The sequence below is a fragment of the Fundulus heteroclitus genome, chromosome 9 (assembly GCF_011125445.2).
Source record: "Fundulus heteroclitus isolate FHET01 chromosome 9, MU-UCD_Fhet_4.1, whole genome shotgun sequence".
Lineage (NCBI taxonomy): Eukaryota > Metazoa > Chordata > Actinopteri > Cyprinodontiformes > Fundulidae > Fundulus > Fundulus heteroclitus.
In genome coordinates, this window is record NC_046369.1 from 10,158,179 (window position 1) to 10,182,641 (window position 24,463).

The following is a 24,463-nucleotide window of genomic DNA, read 5'->3' on the forward strand; positions in this document are numbered from 1 at the left end:
TTTTTGGGAAAAAAAAAGATTGTTCACTTAAGTTTATTTCTTCAGTAACTGAGAGTACATTTATAACCATATAATTCAGCGGATGATAACAAGGCGCAAGACTCAGACTGGTGTTGAGTCTTCTGACTGATTCCCTGATTCATTTTCAATGTGAGCAGGCGCTCCTAAACTCTTCCAAGGCACCTCAGTTATCTCGAACGTCATCTTTCAGGTCAGTTTCTTGGCACAAAGGTAAAAATTATGTACTGTGCAAAAAAGTCCTCAGCAGCAGAAGAAAGGAAAGCGCTTCAGGAAGTTAAAGCGAGCGTTCAGGAACAGGTCCCAGATAACTTCCCACATTTCTAAAAGATTTTTTTTTTTTTTTTAGATAATACCACCCAATAAAAATGTGGAATTAACTTTTTTTTTTTTCCTGGAATAACTGCATAAAAATAACCTGTAGCAGATAAGACACAAATCTCAAAGCAAAACACAACAAAGTGTGCATCCGAAGGGGGTTTAAGAGTTGCTTGTTTGCTTCGTGTTTTGTTGAACATCAGTTTGTACTCGAAGGCAGAACAGTCAGTTGAATCACAGAAATAAGTTGCTAAAATAAAATGGCACCGGAATAAACAGCAAATCTCTTTCAAAACAGTGTAAAAATGGTCCACGTTGCTAATGGCGGTACACAAAGCAGCATTTTAAACATCAACGTGTTCTCCTGTTGCTGGATTTCTGCTTGTAGGAAAAAAAAAAGCTTTATTGTTTCATCTCCTGGGTGAACAGCGACCTCTACTGGTGTCAGAGTGTAGTACGGCCGCTCAACATTCACCTTATTCCTGCATGCAACATGAAAGGCAAGCCAGGCGTCTGCGAGTTGAGTCTCTTACTCATTTCCCAAACTTCTGGCTCTGTGGCAATATTTTGATGCTGAAAATGCTGCTGCGACTTTAAGACCGGTGAATGACTCCGGAGGTGAGATGAGGTATGGTGTAGATTTCATTCAGCGGATCATAAAATCAAGTAAAGTGGTGAAAGCAGGTTTGGATAAATGCTGAAGAGTGAGAAAGAAGGAGGAGGAAGAGGGTAGGAGGGCCAGGTTAGTGAGTGTGGAAAGGCTTATCAGAGGTTCTGCTGGAGGAAGTGCAGCAGACTGATCTCGTAATGCTCTCCGGACTCCGGACACCTGATGCTGTGCCGTTCGTTGGGATAAATCTGGAGAAAAAAAAAAGGGAAAAAATAAAGAATCTTATTTTATTCCACAGAATTTACTTCAACAACCTGAACAAGCTGAAGAGCCACTATATGAAGATAAACATAAAAACACATAATGTGCAACGCAGTCGTCCTTGGACATTTTTAAAACTTCAAAATATCACCAACCTGCAAGGAACAAAATTGACCCTGAAAACTAAATTAGTTTATTTGTTCTGTTTTGACTTTTATAACTACATTTTTTCTGTATAAGTTATCTTGTAAAGTTAGGACACTGGCAGTCCTTTTGTTTATTTTTTTTTGTGTTTTTATTTTTTTTTTTATTTTGTGGAGTATTTTTTCATTCTTTGTTGTCCACACTCTTTGTGGCAGGTTCTGTAAAAAAATATAAATATATAAATAAAGCACATATATAAAAAAAAAAAACAACACTTCAAAATAAATATTTGGACTACACCGACAAAGCAACTAAATACTAGGGTGTAAATCACCAGCTTTGTCACTATATGATGATTTGTTTGGATGACAATACCATATTTGCTGATATAATAAAGTCTGTAAAGATTTCAACTCGATGTGATGCGATATCATCTGCCCATCTAGCAATATTGTTTACATTGATATCAACTCACATAAAACAAAAAATCAAATGTGATTTGACCAATTCATTTATAAGCTCTCGTGTGTATCAGGCATTTATATCAAAAACAGGATTCTTCTAATTTTATTATACAATAATAATGTAATAATAATAATAATAATAATAATAATAATAATGATAATGATAATAAATCACATGTTCACTATAGTCATATTCCTGAATTTCAAAATAAAGGTCCATCTTAAAAACTACAATATGGATCGATAATTTTTATTTGATCGATGTAACTGGATTGTTTCTCATTTAATCAATATATATTGATGTGGATCAATGTATTCTTACACGCCTACTAAATACTGGGTTTCTGCACAATAATGGCAACAAAAAAAATCCATTAGTTTCCAAACTAAAATTATCAATGTTTTCAGTCAATTTTTTGGCACTGTTTTAAGTATAAATACATAAGTTTACTACACATTTACAGCAGATATTTCCTTTGGAGACAGGATTTCAATACAAAACTTGCAAAAAACCCACTGGAAGAATGAATAAATGGACAGAAGGACTCATAAGAAGAATGATGGATGGACCGATGTATTAATAAATGGATGGATGGATACATGAACAAAGAGACAGAGGGATAGAGGAATGGACAGATCAATAAATACACAGATGAATAAATGGATAGCTGAATAGATGACCAGATGATTCCAGCATTTAGACAACAGGACAGTGAAAAGTCATCTTTCCAAGATCTCTTTTCTTTCTCCACAACTATTCTGCTCTAGGTACGTTAACGCACGTCTTTCTGTCAACGTACCTGAAGGCTGTACGGCTTTCCTGCTCGGATGAGCTGAGACACCAGGAAGTTAGTGTGGAAAAAGTGCACATTCTCGTCTAGAAATCCATGCAGGATCAGCAGTCGGTTTGGCCTGCATTATACAGAGAGATACACGTTTGTAATTTCTTTAATTCACATTATACACTGCAGAAATAGAACTCAAAATACGAAATTATTTCTTGAAATGAGAGTATTTTTCCTTGATTTGAGCAGGTAAATAAGATTATTTGCCAATGGAATAAGACTTTTGCACTTAAAATAGGAACAATTTATCTCCATCATCTTATTTCAAGTCAAGTATATCTAATTATCTTATTTTAGGGGTAAAAATACTCATCCCATTGGCAAATAATCAAGGATAAATACATTCATTTCAAGAAAGTTTAACTTATTTTTAGTTCTTTTTGCAGTGAGATGCTTCTTTGCAGCAGTGGATAACACTTGTAGTTGACTTAAAATAAAACAGACATCAGCTTTATTTAATTGTCAAGCAACCTCCAATATTTTTTTTTTAAATGAAACAGTTTCTTTAGGTGTGAAGAGTGAATACATTAACTATTTCAAAGAGTGTTAAAATCTTTAAAAGCTGGACGCCTATGTGTTCATGATGTCTGAAAAAAAAAAAAAAATTATATATATATATATATATATATATATATATATATATTTTATGAGAAGTTCTCACTCGTTGGGGAGTTTGTCGACATGCAGGGCGACGGAGCACGCTTCGTATCCCTTCTGGTTATTTTCGGGCGTGTCCAGATATCGCTCTGTGTAGCCGGTGTCGTAGGCCATCCACAACGTCACTGGAGCTCCTGCGATGGCAACCTGCTCGACAAAACCAACCCAAAATTTATGTCGGATCTTTCTTCTATTAATGCAAGAAATAAGAGTTTAACAAACATATCAGACAGTGCGGACCTTAAGTCAAAATCTACTAAACCTTTCCAAGTTTCTGTTGTAAAATGACAGAAAATGGTCCTTAGATGTTTGTGTTTCTGACCTTAAATATGTCTGGTCTGTGGATGAGGCCCATGAGGGAGAGAAAGCCTCCGTACGACCAGCCGTGGATGGCGACGCGACTCAGGTCCACAAACTTATACTTGTCGGCTATGTAGTGCAAACCCTCCACCTGGTCGTCAATTTCCACCAGACCCTGGATGGAAAACAACAAGTTTCACCCACCATACTGCCTTAATCTGTATTATACATACTGGATAGGGAAAATACATAGAACATTAGTGTACTTTGCAATTATTTTTTAAATAAATCTCCAAATTTGGTGTCGGGTGATGAAAGATTGGACAAATTTACCATCTTGTCCTTTACAGCTCCTTCAAACTTGAGTCCTCGCTGGCAAGATCCCCGACCGTCGATGACCAGAACCACGTAACCCAGAGACGCCAGCGTGCTTAGCCGCAGGTACTTCACTCCTTTATAGGAGTTATTCACCAACTGCACCTGGGAGAACAACAGAGGGGTTCATCTCGACTGCGTGATTTTACTTTTAATTATAATGTTTTGTCTAAAATGTACTGCAGTTTTAGTCATAATTTAGCTTCTATTAGTTGCTTTTGAAATTACCAGAACGTGGTCTGTTAATGGTTCAGGTTTGCTGTAGCTTCATCATGCTAACCACATCGATGCTTCTCCAACACGATGACTCCACTTATTTCAGACAGCCTTTTGAAACTGGCCTTCTCTTTGTGACTGATATCTCGCCGATATGTTCAAAGTTTTATTTCTATTTTATGTTCTGACTCTTAGTTTTGTTATTCATGTGTTTGCTTGTGTGTGGTGACCTTCAGTGTCCTGTTTTATTAAATTATTATCTTAGCTATCTTAACAGCCGGAGAAACAAAGACTGCTTTTGCTCATAAAAGCAGCTGTTCTTTCAGAAATTCTGCTTTACATATTTATCACAGTACAGATTAAACCGTATATTGGAATCTGTATTCTATTTAGTCTTGAGGTGTTAAAAACTTAATAAAAACTTATAATAAAACTCCCTTAATAATTTGAAATAACCTGACTCAGATTGAGAAGAAAATCCTCCAAACTCTATATAGTGCAGTATATGGTGAAGAAGTGAGGAATATAAACACAGAGATTACTGATATTGCAAAAAGTATATCATTACAAAGATTTTAGGGGTTGAATTAGGCTTGGAGCAAAAAGATTGAGACTTGGGCTTAGAGCATAAATCACTAAAATATAAAAAAATGTAGAGAGGGTTTGAAAATAAGGTTACACTGGACAACAAAAGGCAGAAAAACATCCGCATCTCTGACTATTTCAGGTTTTTCTCACAACTAATGATTATAAGAAGCAGCCAAACAAAGAGGAAGTCACTGCTAAATGGATCAGGTTCACAGGATTATTACTTTTGAAGATTAGGATGTTTTTTTTTATGAGAGGCAATGAACAAAAAGGTGAGAAAAAAAATCCAAACAGGTAGTAAGTAGAAATCGGCTAAAGGTAGACTAGAATTATTAAATCATATTCAATAAACTAGAATATGGGTTCCAATGAGGCTTAGTCATCAAACGTACCCTTCAGAAATAACATCTAACCAAGTATTAAACATACATTTTACTAAGCCCACATTTCTGTATTAAAATGTCTGTTTTTTATCAGTTTGATGTAATATTCCAATGTGTTCACTATATGTAAGACAAAAAATGATTATCATCAGAAATAATGTCTTAAAAAGAGTCTGTGAGTAATTAATCTATATAACGTGTTTACCTTAGTTAATTGGGTTACAGAAACAAACAGACTTTTTGATAATATTATAATTCATTGCCTTTTTCATAGGGAAAGAAATAGTGGTCTACATCTAAACATAGGCAGCAGCGATACTAAATAATGGATTAAATGTTGTGCGCAGAATACATTACAGAGGGACCCGTCGTATTTCTATTGACTTTAAATTGGAAGAGATCAAACCTGAGGACCACCGTAGACAAAAACAACGGTGGGATGCTTCTTTCCAGGGACCAAGTTGTTAGGTTTGTACAACATGCCGTAGAGCTCATAGCCCGACTTCCCTGTGAAGTTAAAGATTTCTGGTGGCGGAGCATCAAAGTGGTACCCTAAACACAAGAATCCAACAGAAGAATTAAAACTCACCCAAAAATAATAATTATACATCACATTTGGACAAATAATTAGCCCTTGAAACTGATATAACTCAATGTTTGAGACATAAAGCTGAACAGAATGAGGTACCAGAGGACTCCATCATGCTCGCCCAGAACTGAGGTTCTTTGTGCAGCGGGTCGCTGTCTGAGCCCATCAGCTTGTAGATGTGAACGCAGGGAGCAGTGGTCAGACTGCTATAATGGCTAATAAACATGTCGAAGGTCTGTGAGGAGAAAAGCAAGGAAACTCAAGATTAGTCATCCACAACATCTATGGTTAGCTTAATCCAGGGTTCCTACAGCATAAGGCAAGTTAAATTCAAGACTTTTTAAGACTTTTTAATGCCACTTGAAATAAAAAGTTAAGACCAACTTTACGATAAACAAGATAAACCAGGTTGCGACAACTTCACCCAAATGTTTATTTTAACATAAACCATTACTTTCTGGCCCAGTAGACATGTTTAAAATTTTGAAAAACATTCCATATAGGAAGAAAGCTAAAAAACACACAAATTACAGATATATTTTTAACAACTACTGAACTGAATTCACAAACTTTGTTTTGTTCCCTACTAAAATAAACTATAAATCAGTTTTAAAAACCACAACATAACCAGTGTCAACTCTTTTTCGCAGCTATGGTCCGGCCGCAACAGTTTTTATTGGTTCCGCTATCGGGACGGAACCAATAATGGTTACATTGAGCCGTTTGGTAAATTAAAAAAATTATAATTGTGTCAATTATTTTACTGTTTGGTAAGGATTACAAACATAAAATCCTATTTATGACCTGGTAACAATTTTAAGACCAAAGAAAGATTGATTTAAGACATTTTAATGCCAATTAAGGCCTTAGTTTTATATTACAGAATTCAATGCCTTTTAAGACTTTTTAAGGATTCGCGGGAACCCTGCTAATCTAGAACAAAAACTAAAAAGAAAACGCAAACACCGTTTAACTGTTTAACTGAGATCAGAGAGTCTCAAAAATGTTACAAATACGACACGAAGAGAAAAAGGACCGTCTTCTACTTGTTTCAGTGATACTGATAGAAGTAGAAACTACTCTGCAATTTTCCTTCAGATGCAACATATAGCAACCTAAAGTTAAACTATTACCTAATGCGAACCCCAACCACATGTAAACCAGATAATTCAGGTGTCAGTGTTTGTGTGGCCAGACGTACCTGGCTCACAGAGCAGCTGTGGGAGAATCCGGGTTTGGTGAGTCTGACGATTTCACCCGGCGTCTCGTAGCTCACCACATACAGGTGGTGCTCTAGAGGAGAGTCTTTGGTTCCCTGGAAATAAACCAGCTTCGCCTCCTCGTCCACCCAAATCTGAGGGCTGCAAGATCGCTGCACCAAAATTGGAGAAAAAAAAATATCTTGAGCTCATTTCTGCAGGTTCCTTTAGTCCTAATTATTATTATTATTATTATTATTATTATTATTATTATTATTATTATTATTATTATTATTATTATTATAAGCATAAATGTAAAGATTGGAGGTTTATTCTGAAAAGTAGGTACGATTTGAAAACAATACTAAAGTCAGCAGAAAAGAAAATTTCAGATCAAAATGACCAGATAATAACCATTAAGGGCCTAAAATGAGCTTCAAAACTCTTGTTCACATTTTACCAGTTTTGAGTAACAAAGAAATAGTTTGTCCAAATAACTCAGCCTATATTGTTTAAAATTGCCTTTGAATGTTCAAGTTAAACTGTTTTACTGTTTTTAAATGTTCTCTTTTGTTTCTACATTCTATCCCTACTTGCTTTTATTCCTATATTTTAATCACATAAAGCACTTTGCATTGTCTCTGTACTGAATTGTGCTATATAAATAAATTTGCCTTGCCTATATTAGTCCCTTATGTAGTCCACTGAGACGCACTGTCAGATAAAAACATCAAACTGATAAGCTGTAGATGTTAGGGATGTGTAACAGATGTGTAGACTGGGTGGGCGGGGCTTCACCTTTGCTCCATGATTGGCCAGAACCTCCCACTCCCCACTGGTAATCGTCACCTCCTCTTTTACTGGACACTTAAAATCATCTGTGGGCACAGAAACTAATAATGAAACGAGGCTCAAACAATTAAGAGTAGATTAAAGTATCCAGCATGAACAAACTTCTAGTTGTACAGATCTTTATACAGAAGTGAATGATTTAAACTGGAGATTACAGTGTTTATTCATCACCTTATCACTGTGTGACACCAGGCTGCGTTACCTTCAGAGTGAGTGTATCCTTCAGCCCAGTTATAGCTGCCCCGCTGTAATACCGACGTCATCTTATACAAGTGGCAGAAGCCCGTTTTAGACTCGTTCACCGTGATGAAGGTGAACTCATCATCGGAGGTTTGGATGAAAGGATGGAAGATGTCGTGGACCTGCATCACAAAAGGAGCAACGATGTTTAGACAGCGCTGTGAGGAAGTATTTAAACCCCGGCAGATCTTCAGTGTTTGCCTTTTTGCTGCTTTAAATAAAAAAATACATTTTAACCAAGATGGCCAAACTGAATGCAAAAGGCAGTTTTCAAATGATGATTTTTACCTTTCAGGCTAAAGAAAAAAACAAAAACACAAACCAACCCTCATCTATGTGTAAAGATTATTTCAGCCAAATTTAAAAACTGGTTGTAATAATTGGCAATCATAAATATCAGTGGATGAATTGTGTCCAACTCTGCAGAATTTTTTTTAATTCGGCCATATTGGAGGATCTGCAAGCATGAACAGCCTGTTTACGGCTCTGCAGATCAGATGCTGTACTTTGACTAGGCCCTCCTGGGTAAGGAGCTGTACTATAGCAGAAGTTTTGGTGGGTCAGCTACTCCTGATAGGGATAATGTGGTTCTTTTAGAAATGGTTTACTAATACTTTCCAGACTGATAAAAGTCAGTGACTTTGTTTCTTATCTGTTCAGAAGTTTCTTCAGATCGGTGCAGGATGTTTTAGCCAACTTCGCGCCATTAAGTTCAATTTCAGTGAGTGTTTTATTGTACAAGTCTGTCAGTAATCAGGACTGTGTGAAATAAAAATTTTATATTAAATAATAAATTCACAAAGTGTATTACTGGCTGCAAATCACAGTTAATTCATGATTTAACAAGGGGTCAGTTCCTTTTTCATATTGCCTCAGACTGGTTTGGATACATAAAACCATTATTTGCAAACTGCTTTTTATTTTCCGTCCGGTTATCCTTTGTCGGATATTAATTTGTTTGATGATCTAAACCTTTTAAGTACCAAAACAAAAGAGCCGCAAATACTTTTTCACAGTATGATGTTACGACATTAGCGCTGTGAGCCTCAACAAACAGACAGTACAAGACAAAATTGGTGTTAGGACCTCACATTGATCCAGATATCGCTGGTCTCTCTGTAGATGACGAAGGGATGGACGGCGTCTCCCAGAGCCTGCAGGCTCTCTAGTCTTTTAGCTGCATCCTCTTCAGCAGGGATGAAAAGTGCCGGAGGAAGCAGGACTAGCTGGAGATTCTGCTGCCGTCGGTCCATCATGACCACCCACGCACTGACAGAGACAGAGAGGAAGACCTGTGACTCGTAGGAACTGTAGTTCATAATAAGGCTGAACAATAAATAACATTTGTAATATAATCGCAATTTTAAAAAAAAAAACGCAATTTCCAAATCGCAGAGGTCTGCAATTTTTGGCTATGTAACAATTATGTGATAAAACGCGTCCTTTAGTTGTTGATATGTTTAAAGTGGGTTTGCCTCCACATGTAAGGGAAGAGAGTTGCATTAGTGGGATAATCTAATTTTATTATTTGTTTTAGAGTTTATATAATCATACATTTTTACCAGAAACTTTCAGGAATCTCACCATAGCATTAAGTATGATCAAACTGATTAATACATAGACTTGTTTGTTACACAAGGATTGATGTCCAACTCAACAAGCTATTCTCTTGAATACTAATAATATTCAGATTAATTAAAAACGGTTAAATTTCTTGTTTTAAATAGTCCTTGTTTACAGACATCTTTGTCTACAGGCCATTTTTGTTGCTTGTGGTTAATGCAGAAATGAGAAAAGCCAAAATTAAATCGCAAATATGGTTGAAATATATCGCAACTTAGATTTTTGGCAAAAATCGTACAGCCCTAATACGTTTAAAAAGACATGATAAATTAAACTGAAAAAAATGTATCGCATTAAATCGCAATATTAAGATAAAAAAAAATTGCAATTACATTATTTTCCAAAATTGTTCAGCCCTAGTTCATAACACATAGCGATGCTAGGTTTCCAAACTCTGGCTGTGCCACGATTGACTTTTATGATGTTTTTCTGGATTTCTGAATAACAGACTTACTATCGACCATCCTTTGTCCACCCAGCTCTAGTGATGTACTCGACGTTGGGAAACAGACGGGTAAAAGGAACAGGCAACACTTTCTCCTGTGTGCTGACAATCTGAGAGGAAAATACCACCAATCAGCCGTGAAAAGATACAGTCAGTCATTGTTGTGACTGGATTTGAAGGTAAAATTTACGAAATTATAATGGACTCACCTTTCCAAGACTGTCTGCCCGGATCTCCGCTATCTTCAAAGTGATTTCGGGATTTTTGCTACCTGAAAATAAAGAGAACTGTGTTACAGCCCTTGCTAAAGTATTCACAGGTGGTTAAAACCAGCAACAGCTTTGCACAAATACGGCTAAAAGCGCGACACAGGCCAGCTTACCATGTACCTGAAATCTTTACAACAAATCCCGCTTTTCATGCACAAGCAAGTTGAAGTGTTCGAGCATACATGAACACTCTGGTCTATCTGGTTCATCACAGAAAAGGAAACCAGTTTGTTTGATAAAAATCGTTATTGCCACGTCTTCACACCTGCATGTGGGTATCTGTAGACTTCTGTTTTCCGCTCCTCCAGAGCCGGAGATGGGACATGGATGATCTCCACCTCAGACTCGTCCACCTCCTCATACAGAATCTGCAGAGTCTTTCCACCGTCGGCCTCTGAGGCAAAGAAAAACATTTTGAGCAGCTGTGTCTCAACACCTTAAAATCTCACCGAAAAGGTAATTTATTACAGTAATTGTATTTCAGAAACTGATGATATAGATTCATAACACACAGAATTGTATATTCCATCTTTTATTACAGGTTATTTTGAAGTCAAAGTTAATGAAAAGCAAAAATTCTGTTTCTCAAAACATCCTAATATAACATAAGGTCAATGAAAACTAGGATTTTCTTACAGAAAAGGTTTTAATGAAAATGTTGCCTCTGTGCAACGAAACAATTTAGTTGTAGTTTTGTTTCAGCTTTACCACCTCTTTACCATCTCAAGCTGTTTTGTTGCATTAAACAACAAATGTCACCATAAATATTTGATGCACTGAGAGCCTAAATGCAGGGTGCTTAAATAGTTAGGTAACACTTAATGCACTGTAGTCGCTTCTCTGCGATACGCATACTGCAATCCGTGATATTTTAATGACGATAAATTGGCGATATATTGTGCATCCCTATCAGCCCGCGCCTGTCCTCCCCAATGCAGCCAGTAGAGAGCTGTGGACAGAAAGGAAGAGGGAGCTGCCGTGCAGAGTTTTAATCTCTCTATGACGCAACGTGACGGAGCTGTCATGAAAATAGGTTTGTGCTGTGTATACTGGGATTGAGAGTTTTTACTAGTTTTGTGTTCTCTGTGTTTAGTTCAGTCCTTGCTCCCTCCCATGGCTGGCCACAACAACTCTCATGCTGTTGGTCCAATGAAAACACATTGGACTGTTGGCTGTGCTGACTTAGGGCTTGATGAAACACATTAGACCGTCTTCCAGGGATTTTAGAGCACTTCCAGCTTCCTTCTGCTGACAAGCAATTAGGAAGGTGCTGCACGTGGCCAGACTGCCAAAACCACCTATAGACATTCCAAAAAAAAAAGTAAAAACAAAGCAGCTGGACTTGTTTTCCGTAGTTTAAGATGTTTCGCTTCCTCTCCAGGAAGCTTTCTGAATTCAAAAAGTCTGGAGTAATGATGAGTACCAAGCTTGAACTCCTCGTTACAGAGGAGTGGACCAGTTTCGGTTCAATCTGCTGGCTTAATGGCTTTAACGACCGCCCATTACTAAGGGGGTGGACCTGTTTCTGTTGTATTTGCATGTTATCTAAGCCATTACAAGGCCTTTGTTTGGCAGTAGTATAAAGCTTGGTACTCCACATTACTCCAGACTTTTTGAATTGAGAAAGCTTCCTGGAGAGGAAGCGAAACGTCTTCAACTACGGAAAACAAGTCCAGTTGCTTTGTTTTTTACTTTTTCTGGAATGACCATGACCTGGATGACTGAAAATCTTCACCAGCACCACCTATAGCCATGTTTCCATCAACGTTTTAAAGCGCATTTTGAAGGATTACATGAGAAAAAGTTAAAAGGAAAAAGCTAAGTTTAAAATAACTTCCTCAATTTCACAAAAGTAGTGTTTACACTCGCTTGAGGTGTTTTGTGGCTTTTCGGAAAAAGAGTTGACGTCTAAAACGGGAGACGGAAACACAAATTTGTTCTCTGAGACCGAGGCCGAATCTTTAGAGTTATGCTGCATTCAGACCAAACGCCTTTTCATGCTCAAAAAGCCGTCAAACGCCTCAACATGGACACTTGTGCACATCAAAGTCAAATAGGAAACACACTTAAAGAAGATCTTATGGAAAACCTATATCATTAACAACTGCATGTGGTGTTTTGTGACATCTGTGGACGAGTTGTATAACGTCCCATTGCATTAAACGCACCACTCACAAAGCAACCGCTGTTTCGCAAGTTGACGCACATTAACTTTAGCCGTTAGCTAAGCAGTTATTTCGGAGCTGTTATGTGTTGCTAAAACTGATCAAAATAACATGACACAACGACTCTCCTATGAATTTTATTTGGAACCTGTTTCAACATGCAGGATGCGGTGGGGGAGGGCCTTCTGGGCCAGAAGAGCAGCTGTAAAAACCAAAGCAACTCGGTAGTTCCCAGGGTAGTCGAGTTTGTTTTGTTTTTTTTACACAGAAGCTTGACGCCACAGAGCTCAGATTAAGTTATGCTGAAATTACACAGTCACGCTCATAAAAAAAATGAGCGTAATGCTCAGTACGACACGGATGTTTGAGAGCAACACAGAAATGTCAGTAAAGCTCTTGAACGCCCATCAGCGCAGCTATAAACCCTCGAACCATATTAGCTAGCGATAACATTTATTAGCTTGATAAACAAAAAATCCTGGTGAGGACACTGAGGGAGCCTGGGTAATCCAATCCAAACCAGTAGAAGGAACCGCGCCTAACTTGCATTATCTTTTTTTGTGACCTTCTCCCTCTAAATTCATATGACAATAGGATGGAAACATAGCCAATAACCGGTTTAATGACCACTGTATCAATGTGCTTGATTGGCCACTGAACTCCCTTAACTTAAACCTCGAGTCTACAATGATGCAGAAAAGCTGAAACTAACTTGGGCTTCCTCAATACGCCAGAAAAGCCACAAACTGATCTCCTCCATGACCCCCAGCATCGATATTTAGCAGATTGGTAGATTTCTTTTTGATTGGTCTTATATTGAATATTGTAATATGGAATAATCTAAAATCATTTGAAAGCTGAATGTTTTATTTGAATTAGTTGTAAGCCATATTTGTCAAAATTAATAGAAATAAACACTTGAAATACAGCACTGTGTAACATATACATTATATATATACACACACACACACATTATATACATATATACATCTATATATCTATCTATATATCTATCTATATATCTATATATATATCTATATATATATCTATATATCTATATATATATATCTATATATATATATATATATATATATATATATATACTACACTATTAGTAACACTGTATAATGTGTATATATAATGTGTGTGTATATATACACACACATTAATGTGTGTGTGTAACAGGTGTAGAACCAGGTGTGTGTGTAACAGGTGTAGAACCATATACACACACACGCATTATATATATATATATATAGATATATATATATATATATATATATATATATATATATATATATATATATATATATATATATATATATATATATATACATACACACACACACACACACACTACACTATTAGTAACACATATTTGCATAAAACAAAAGAGAAAAAAAGATCACGTTTACCTTCACGAGCAGCCGGAGACCACCAGTATCCAGTAAAGCGATCAAACTCTTCCTGAGTGACAAACGTGGCAACACCAGCTGATTTAGGATCATCTTTAGAGTCACCAATGCCTGTAATAAAAAAAAGATGGAAAAACAGTTAATCAATAAAAAAAAAAGAAGAAAAAAGCTGCATTTAAGGAAATGTGACCCTGATCCAGTCCAGACCTTTGTGGCAGAATGTGAGTCTCCTCTCTTCTCCGGTCTCTATATTTGTCACCCAAATGTCGTTGTTGTTGATAAAACCGATGAATTTAGGGTCTCCGGGGCAGATTTTGGGGTCCATGCGTGTGCCATTATTCTGGCCCTTGACCTCCGTGGGATTCATCGGAGAGGTCTGGAAAAGCACACAAATTGTTCGACATTCGACTCGACAGGTAAAACAGCAACATTTTATTTTAAAATGCAAAATTTTCAGCATACCAGAACTCTGAATTGAACTTAAAAATGTATTGTTTTATCCCAGCACAAATAGAAAGATATAAACAGAAGTAGCGACAGCCCCGATCAGTCTACTATGCACATCCCTCGGACTTTTTCACATGTTTTCTGTGAAACAGCGTGGCACAGACTGTTTAAACCGACAGAGCGGGTAAATACAGCATTTATCAGAGAAGCAGCCAAGAGGCCCAATGGAAACTCTGGAGGAGCTGTACAAACATAAAAAAATGTGCTCTGATCACATGACGTATCAAAAAAAAACAACCATTTGCTACACATGATCCTGAATGCACCATCCCCACCAAGAACATGCCTGCGCCAGCTTCATGCTGTGGGGATAATTCATCAGGATAGCGACTTTGATAAGAAAATAAATGGGAGTTAAATACAGGACAGATCTGGAATAAACACCAAAACAACCCTTATTATACACCCAGAGCTAGAAAGGTTTAGATAAAATAATATTTGTCTCTTAGAAGGTGAGTAAAAGCTCTCATCTAAGTCAGTGTTCATGTCAAGAGTTAATAATTGTTTGCAAAAGCTCTAGATCCACTCTGACTGAGCTAGAACCATTCTGCAAGGAAGGGTATGCGGCAGGCAAACACTAAGCTACACAACATAATTAATCACAAATGCCAACCTAATGTCTGTGTGTGCAATATAACAACTGCAAAGGACAACTTAGATCCAATACATGGCAGGATATTTCATTTCAAGTGGGTTTTTTTTTTGTCTGTTGTATAGACTTTAACTACCTTGAGACCCAAACTGAATGTTGATATTTTTTTTTTTTTTTGTGGCTGAGATGTTAAAGCTCAAAAATAGCAGTGGGGACTTTATTGATGGAGGAAAAGATAGAACTGATTTGGGGAAAGAACGTTTAATCGATATCGATATTCAGTCACTGTATCAAGTATCACAGCTGCATGTTTTCCTGATGTTGGGAAGCTGTAATAGAGAGATTATAAATCAAAATATTAACTCAAGGGACTGAAGACAAATGCATGTCATGCTTTTCAGATTTGTATTTGTAAAATAATAATTTAAAACCACATATTTTTTTACTTAACAATTCTGAGCTACTTTGTGTTAGTCTATTAAGAAAACCCCAAACAAACAAACAAAAAAATGATTATGGTTGTAATATGACAACCATATGATTTTATGTAACATTTTGGCTATATGCATATGTACTAGTAGTAGGCCATGCAATAATTTGATTATTTTAAAATGATGCTAAATAGTTATTTCTGTTCTCAATCGTGTAATGATTTTGTTGGATCTTTGAAATAATATCTGTTAATCAGCAGACAAAATATGTACTGCGAGGGATATTTTACATTTCTATGGGTTATTAAAAAAAAACTTCAAGGACAAACCTGCACAAATCCCTCAACATAAAGGACATAAATTTACCCGCTCTCTGCTCAATATGCTGATGAACCAAGGGAGTTTTTCCAGGGGGAGAAGCTGCAGCTTCAGTGAACAAAGAAGCTGCACAGGAGTTGTCCCTGATGACTGTAATGACCTTTTTATATGAATGTATGTGCCAGTCGAAGGGAAACCCACAGGGGAAAGAAACGTTTCTGTATTTTTCTTTTGATCCATGGTATTTTCTTTTATATATATATATATATATATATGTTGTCCTGTCGATACAAATAAGCTGCTGACATCAGCGATACCTTTACCAAAATAAATCAATGACTGCTATCTCTAAACATATTTTTCTGCCAGTTATCTGTAACAACTTGTTTTTCGTAAAAAACAATATAAAACTATGAAAATATAAAATCTGTAAAAATAAAAATTGAAAAAATTAAATATGAAGAAAAAAGGAATTTCGATTTTTTTGGGGAGAAAATAAAATCTGAGAAAATACCAAAGTTACTCTCAAAACTTTTTTTTGATTAAGACATTTTGCAAAGTTCAATTTCTGGATTACATTTTTTTTTCCTTCAAATTCCCATTTACAAAACGACAAAATTCACTCCATAACTCCAAAAGGTCACCAGAAGTTCCATATTTTTCATAATTATTGTTTAAATGATTTAATGTGCACAGAAATGCACCACATTAGAGAAGTGGACCACCTTCAGAGTTTTTCATGAGGAGACGTTTCTATCCATGGCTACCTACCGGGTGTTTTGGTAACTTGTGTGAGCTCAACAGATGTGAATTCTTTATTTTATACTACAAATGGAAAATAAACTGAAACTGAATTAAGACATGACTTTGCCCAAAACCGTGAACAGCAGACAACTTTTTTCCGACTGCTCTGCAGTAAAACTGTTGTTTTCTCTCTTTCTTTCAGGAAGAGTAGGATGATTGGAAATCAGCTGCATTTATATATATATATATATATATATATATATATATATATATATATATATATATATTTTACATATAAAAACATTTCAATAACGATATTAGGAAAAAATAATGCAATATTATTAATTTTTAAGACCACATTCCTCTCTGTTCTATCATCACGATGACCCCAACATTGTCTATAAGCTTTATGATCTTGGTTGCTAAAACCTGAATCAGTTATACGTAGGAAGGAAAGTAAAAGTCCATAATTGCCAAATATATTACTGGAAAGCAGAATTTTAATGCAATGCTCTTGAAATATTATAGCCTACCAAGTGGTGCATTAAAACCCTTTGATGAGCTTTTGCTCTCAGTGAAAAAGCACCAATGATAGCAATATGACGTATTTTGCAGCTTTAAGTAATGCCTCATGTTAAAACAAAACTTGAATCTAGATTTCTCACCCTTGGGATAAAGACTACTCCACTCTTGCAAAGCAGCCTAAAAATGTTTATAGTTCTTCTTCTTATTTGAAGCAGTGAAATTCTCACGCAGCTGTTCTTTAACTCACAATGAAAGAGTTGCAAGCGCCGTCCCGACAGTAGTACAGACTGCTGTTGGCCTGGAACAGGAAGAGCCCACTGGGTTGGTGGTAGTCATAGGCGGTGATGCCCGACACTCCCAGACGTTTTCGCTCTCGCAGCAGCTCCTCCTCCCGAGAGAAGCCCCCGTGATGAGGACTGGCCTGGGGTCAGAGGTGACAGCAGGACACACGGCGTGATGAATCAGGCTGATCATAGCAATGTCAAAAAAAGGGTTAGCTGGGGGGGGGGAGGAAAACAAATAGTAGGAAAAGATGACAAGACGGACACACAAATCAAAACACCCCTTGTTGTTTTTTCTCTTTGGTTCCGTTTTTATCTACTTAAACAGAATTCCCCTTGACAGATTTATTTTTTGTTTGCCACCTTCTAATGTTTATGATCAAACACATTATAATATGAAACAGAAATGATATAAGACGCAGTTTTTAATTATTTTTTATTTATTATTAAGGGGGGAAAAAGCTATAAAACACTCACCTGGTCCAAGGTGAAGTAGTAATTCCCCCCTTGTTAAATAACTGTGATTACCCAGTTTAATTTCACCAGCTACACCAAGGCCTGATTACTGCTGGACGTGTAATTATTAAGAAAATTGTCAAACAGCACCTGTCTGACAACACAAAGTATGCGAAAAGACAAATTAGAAATATTAAATCATTGACTTTTTTTCAACCTGGAAAAATGTACAAAGCAATTTCTCAGGTTTCGGGACTTTTGAACAAAAAGTCACTATCCACAAATGGGGAAAACATGAACACAGGTAAATCTTCCCAGGACTCACCGGCCAACCAAAATACCTCCAATCCACATTTGACACTTCATCCATGAGGTTAAAAAAACAACCCAGAACAACATCTAAAGCAATGCAGTCCTCTCTGGCTGACTTAAGGTCAAAGCTCATGATTCAACAGTAATGCTGCGTTCAGACCAAACGCCTTTTGAAGGGCATCGGCTTTACATGCAGTCTATGGCGGACGCGCCTTGGGGCGCCTCGAGACGTCCAGCGGTGTCACGAGCATCTTGTGCTGCGTGTTTTTAAGCTTTCTGCAGCTGAAATGGGGCACCTGTACCTACGCCTAACACAAAAACCCATCTCATATTTGATAGAAATGATCCTGATGATCCAAAACACCTTTGAGGAAAATTCTGTTGACAAACAAGACAAAGGATAAACTATTTAGAAGGTGTGTGTGCAATTACAACAGGTGTAGAACCAACTAATGTGGCCGACTTCCTATAATAGATATAACCATGAATTCTGCTCTCCACCAAGATCCTAAAAAGGCCGGTCCCCCGAATCGTGACCTTAAGCCCAAGATTACTTGGGTTATGAAGCAGGATGATAACCCGAAACACATCAGCAAGTCCACCACTGAATAGCTCAATGAAACAAAAGGGGTTTATACTATAGATTTTTTAATTCATAGATAAAATCATTTTAAAACTGCCTTTTGTATTTACTTAAGTCATCTAACCGATATTAAAATTTCATTATCTGAAACATTCTACGTGGTCAAAGGGCTGTATGCATTTTTTCTGTCACTCATAAACATCTGCATATGTCATAGTTGTTCAGAAACAAGAAAAAAATGGCAAAATAAAGACGCAGACCCACAAACCCCCCCTCACCTGAAAATGATCCAGCACCGGCTTCCACGACAACACGAGCAGCGCATCTTTGCGGACCTTCTTGGGAATGTCTGAGTAGAGTAAAGCATTTTCTCGGCTGGCGTAAGGCATTCCTGTGAGGAAAGATGGCAAAGTGCCGTCATGCACTATGAGATCGGCTTCACCATTCATGGTGATGATTTTGCACAAGTTTGTTTTGCAAAGTGCGGTGTAGAAGTTTTATGACAGACGCAAACCTAATTTCTGTTCTTGTTTGTGAGCCTTTCAGGCCTTAATGGTTGACATTAAATTGGCCTGACAAACAAAAATGGCCACATGCTAGCACACAAAATGAAGTGAAAAAGAACAAACAAAAACTTCAATGAACAACAACTGAGTCGGTTATTTGGTAAGTTTTATCAGTGCCTGAGAAATATCCACCCTGACAAAGTCAGATGCTTTATAAAAATGCTGCATAATAACAGTGCATTAAAAACGTCTCAAATTAAAGTAACTTCAGAATACTGAAATCACGATTGTGTTCAACATCATCGTTATTATATATTTAGTATAATTCAGTTTGAAAGTACAGCTGCTTTTTATTGCACTTTAAGGTCAAAATAAGAACTCCGTGTTTCTTTTTTAATTGCTTTATAAGGTTTACTCTTAGTTTTTAAATGGTCTGCCCCAGCAGCATCTCTCTGAGCTCCTACACAGTTATGGTGCTGGTAGAGTTCTGAAGATTACGTTTTTTTTGTTTTTTTTTATACAATGACTTAACTCCGAAGAGCACGATCAGTAGACCAGTCCTTTACCTTTTGTTTGTCCCGTTGTTTTTATTGTGTTGTTATTGCTTACTGCTTATTTTATTATGGTTTTACTTTGTTGTTTTTTTAGTCGCCTGTGCAGCACTTTGGTTGCCTTATTGTGTGTATAAGCACTTTATAAATAAAGTTTTGATCAATTGATTGAAGAGCATGTCTGGGTTATGGAACGTGAGAAAATCCTTTCAATAACATTTCGGTTTTATATCCTAGACTGCATTGCTTTTGTGACTGGAGCCAAATTTTAAGTACAATCCGATTAACTGAACCGCCCTAAGAAAAGGATCGCGTGCGTTTAGCTGAATTTGCCATTCCTGAAGAAGCGTTAGCAGTCGAATGAAACGTTAGAATTTCCTGTTTTCTTGCAGAAACGCATCTGACCTTTTGTCAAAAACAGAGTTTTGCCAACAAAGCAAAAATTGTGTCCCTGAATGTGTTCCCCATTTTCTCCAGCAGCATAAAGCGTACAGCGTCTGCAACTCGAGGAACATGAAATGAGCTTTTAAACAGACCCCGGTTATAAACAGATCTTTCAAAATGGTCAAAACTCCCTGAAATCACCTTTTCAGAGCGGAAATTTATTCAGATTTTACATTTATAAAGGACAAATGTTTTTATAAATCTGAGATTCTATTTACTTTGACTTTTAATGTAACGACAACCACATAAAACGACAGATCAGTGGTTCTCAATCCTGGTCCTCGACCACCCCCGCCCTGCATGTTTTAGATGTCTCTCTGTTGCGGCACACCTGAATCAAAGGAATGCATGAGCTCCTCGGCCACCAGCTGCTGCAGCAGCCTGGTAAACATTCCTACATATGTGTCAGGTGTGTGACAGCAAGGAGACACCTAAAGGATGCAGGGCAGTGGTACCCGAGGACCAGGAGGGAGAACCACTGCGATAGAGGACGCATGTTTTGTCTCCTCAACTGTTTTATTTGTTGATTTCCTTTCCTCGTTAATCCAGCATGTATAACATTGCAGAAAAACTTATGTTAGTCTGAAAAAAAAAAAACGTAGGTTAACTATCTGTCGGTTCAGTCTATATTACAGTGCAAAAAGGGAACTCAAAGTAAAATTTGTGTATTTTTCCTTGATTTGAGCAGCTAAATAAGACTATTTGCCAATGGAATAAGATTTTTGCACTTAATAAAAGAACAATTCATCTCCATCATCTTGTTTCAAGTGCAGGATATCCAATTATCTTATTTTAGGGGTAAAAAATACTCACTCCATTGGCAAATAGTCTTATTTATCTGCTCAAGTGAAGTAAAAATATACTAATTTCAAGAAAATTTTACTTGCTTTGTGTTCCATTTTTGCAGTGTCTGCAATAAAACAAACATCCAGGATAAATTGTGTTTTAAAATAAGCAGGAACATGCATGGCTGACTGTTTTCCACCATAAGCATCATATCCACTGGACCTTTTCAGTGCTGGAGTCTTTAGACCTCAGGTTTCGGAGCTTACCAAGGTAGTAGATGCGGTGGGAGTGCGGACTGGCCTCGTCCTTCTGAATGAACTGGAAGTCGTGCGGTGCTTTGTTGATGACCACTCCGGTGTTCTTGCGGCTGTTGTGGATGATCTTCCGCAGGCCGTCCCACGAGTGTTTCTCCACCTGGAACTGGGTGGGATTCACGTCCTCCATCTCCACCACCTCTGTGCTGTCTGAGAGCTCATCCACTCCCGTCATGCCTGCCAGTGCCTCTCTGATGCTGACGGGCACGACAAGATTTCATTTATGATGCCATTTATTCATCTGCAGTGTTCAGAAATTTCTCTAATATATTGGGCTTTTGAAAACGTTACATAGAGACTAAGGCTAGCATGATGATAATGGATTGATTTGTGTTGTTAAGCCTGAAGCAATACCAAAACTATTTAAATGTAGACATTTGATAAATGAGGACTACGTGAATGGATTCTCTTACCTTTCCTGGCCGTCTTCTGTTTTGTCGTCCGTTTTCAGCCTCTTTACCTTGTGCATGAACCGTTTAACAACCTTGAGCCAGACCTGACCGCCTGCAAAACAGCGAAGTAAAGACATGAACACTGTAGACGAAAAATAAAAAGGTTTGCTCCAAGATAAACATTTCTGAAGGTTTACAGCAACGGCTTAAAAGATAATTAAACAGGGAGATAAATCTGTAGCACACTACCACACAACCGAAGCCTGATCACAGGCTGAAAACAGCGCAACTGAGGTCAAGGATCTGCAGCTCTTCAGCTGATCGCCTGACTTCTCACCAGGTGTGAGTCAGCCGCACGACCCTGACAGTCTGACGTCTGTGTCACAGCTATGGCAAATGTTACACCGTAACGCCATATTGTACTGCAGGATGTCTCCTGTTTTTTTTTTTTTTTGCAGCACGGGGCATAAATGAAGTATGAACTCTGCGGGAGTTTGTTTTCTTTTACCAAAACAAAGTGATGAAATTCTTGTATTGATACATTTATACTTGCATTTAAATAGGTTTAACAAATCAACGCAAAATATTTCTTATTATTTCTGACGTGTAACTTATAAACATGACCTTTTCAGTTTTAGGTCAGTTAGGATTAACAAAATTATTTCTATTTGCCAAAGGCCATTAAATGGAGAGAGGGAAATTTAATCGACCCAATTTTGATATTACTTGCATACATTAGCTCCGTGTTTGGCACAGTTGTCTTCTAAACTGTATGAATCGGGTCAAACATTTTGGGTCTCCTTCCACAAGCTTCTCACAAAGATTTCCTGGAATTTTGGCCAATTCCTCCAGACAGAACCGCTGTAACTGGGTCAGGTCTGTAGGCAGCCTTGCTCAGATCAGGACTATGTGGCGACCTTTCCAAAACATTCGCTCCGTTTTCCTTCAGCCACGTTCTAACTCATTTGCTGGTTTGTTTAGGAACATTGTAATTAGGAAGACCCATTTGCTAACCTGACTCTCTCCAGATGGATTTTGTTCTGCAGAGCTCCACACGTGTGGACGCTGTGTGGAGCTCTGCGGAACTACATCCATCTGGCGAGAGTCGGGTTACTCATTCCCACCCAACCATTGGCAGACATCCTGAGATGTTGCTTCAATATTTCCACCTTATGCTCCTTCCTCATGATGCCATGTACAGCACGATGTTGTCCCTCCACACTTCTGCCTGGTATTCTTCTGGAGTAATGGCTTCCCCCTCCTAATATTGGCACAGGTCTTGTTTTATATTGGATTCAATCAGCATCATCACAAAGTTTTTTCATTTTAATCTGGGTTCACTTGCACATTTTCCAAGACAACTTCTCCTTCCTGAATGGCTTTCTCTGTGTAATTTATACTTAATTACAATTGTTTAACATTAAGATCCTAACACCTTCAGGAATATGGAAAATGTACCCCAGGATAACTACATAGATCCTCAATTCTCTCCCCAATATCTTGGCATATTTGTTTTTTTTATTTTCACAATGTCACCAGAGGACTAGCGGAGGCCTGGTGTTTAAGGGGCTGCTGTAAAAATACATCCATATGTCTGCTTCCGCTTAACTCAAATGCTGTGAATTAATCTATCTGAGCATTAGAAAATTTCTTACATGCATAATAATGTTAGTTTCTGAAACACTTCTCTCAATGTGCCACTTACCAAATAGAAATAATTTGCATATAAAATTAGGTTATGTACATTCTGATCAGGCTCATTTGTCAGATTAAAGCACCTTTTTGAAAATAACTGTCAGCAGGTATTAAACAACTTTCATTAAGTCACATTTCTCAATTAAAGGCTTTTTTTTTGTCTGATATAATATTCTAATCTTAAATGTCGTTTCTCATTAGCATCCGTTTAAGTTTCTGTTAAGACTCGTTTTACTTTGAGCTGATATAAACCCATAATTTGTGTGACATAAAGTGTTTGAGCGTTATTACCTTTTATCAACTGCTAAACTCTGAAACCTTTAGAAAAATGTTGTTGTTCTACTTAGCTTGTCCATTTTCTGTTATGTCATTAAACAGTCTCGGCAGAAGCATAAACTCAGTTTCACCTGCTGATAAAGGCGGAAGTGGCTCACTGACAGACGGAAAACATCTGGCTCGGGGTGTCCTGTCAATAAAGCACGATTAAAATTCTCTTCAACCCGCTGCAGATGGTGTAGTTTTGGGTTTTGAGCTGTACCAGCCGTTGAGTTCAAGCTAGCTAGCACAACACAGACCGGACCGAAAAATAAAAACACACAGAGGTTGTTGTAGCTTACTCTTTCTGCCCAGAGACCTTGAGAATATATCTCCTCCTCTCTTGTTTAAGTGTTGTGGTCCAACTGAGAGTCAGAGTCTGAGTAAAAACCGATGAAAGGCACAACTTTCCGGAAAGCAGCTAGCCAATTAATGCTAATATGAGAGCAACGCGGAAACAGACGGTGAGCGACGGTGACCTTTACCCCGGATATGTTCGGGCAAGGCAAACCCAGCTCTTCAAAAACAAATTCAAAACTTCTTCTTTCTTTTTTTTAACCTTGAATTTATGTATTATTTATTTACATTTAAAAACATTATGTCTAATTTTATTGCCAAAAACTTTCTTTTTGATTAAAAAGCATCAAAATAAATTAGCATAACGTTAAAAAGGGAAGTTATTTCAGTAATTCAATTTAAAAAGAAAAACGTGCATATTATGTAGACTAGCCTACA

General features: G+C 37.4%; 1 protein-coding gene across 2 annotated transcripts; it reads right to left on the reverse strand.

The window, feature by feature from the left end:
• Window positions 1-24,210, reverse strand: LOC105938313 (dipeptidyl peptidase 9). 2 transcript variants are annotated; one of them, XM_012880003.3, is made up of 21 exons: window positions 24,031-24,210; window positions 21,740-21,830; window positions 21,279-21,523; window positions 19,004-19,116; window positions 17,341-17,514; window positions 14,184-14,352; window positions 13,977-14,087; window positions 10,662-10,790; window positions 10,337-10,398; window positions 10,137-10,237; window positions 9,151-9,328; window positions 8,022-8,181; window positions 7,766-7,845; window positions 6,970-7,140; window positions 5,868-6,003; window positions 5,586-5,731; window positions 3,951-4,097; window positions 3,640-3,792; window positions 3,322-3,464; window positions 2,616-2,727; window positions 1-1,194 (listed from the first exon to the last, which is right to left on the reverse strand). In XM_012880003.3, the coding sequence occupies exons 2-21, from the start codon at window positions 21,793-21,795 to the stop codon at window positions 1,102-1,104; spliced, it is 2,679 nt and encodes an 892-aa protein (XP_012735457.2). In that variant the 5' UTR covers window positions 21,796-21,830; window positions 24,031-24,210; the 3' UTR covers window positions 1-1,101. The 2 variants fall into 2 exon arrangements, with proteins under 2 accessions (XP_012735457.2, XP_035996895.1); XM_036141002.1 differs by lacking the exon at window positions 24,031-24,210 and adding an exon at window positions 23,821-23,839.
• Window positions 24,211-24,463: the final 253 nt, after the last annotated feature.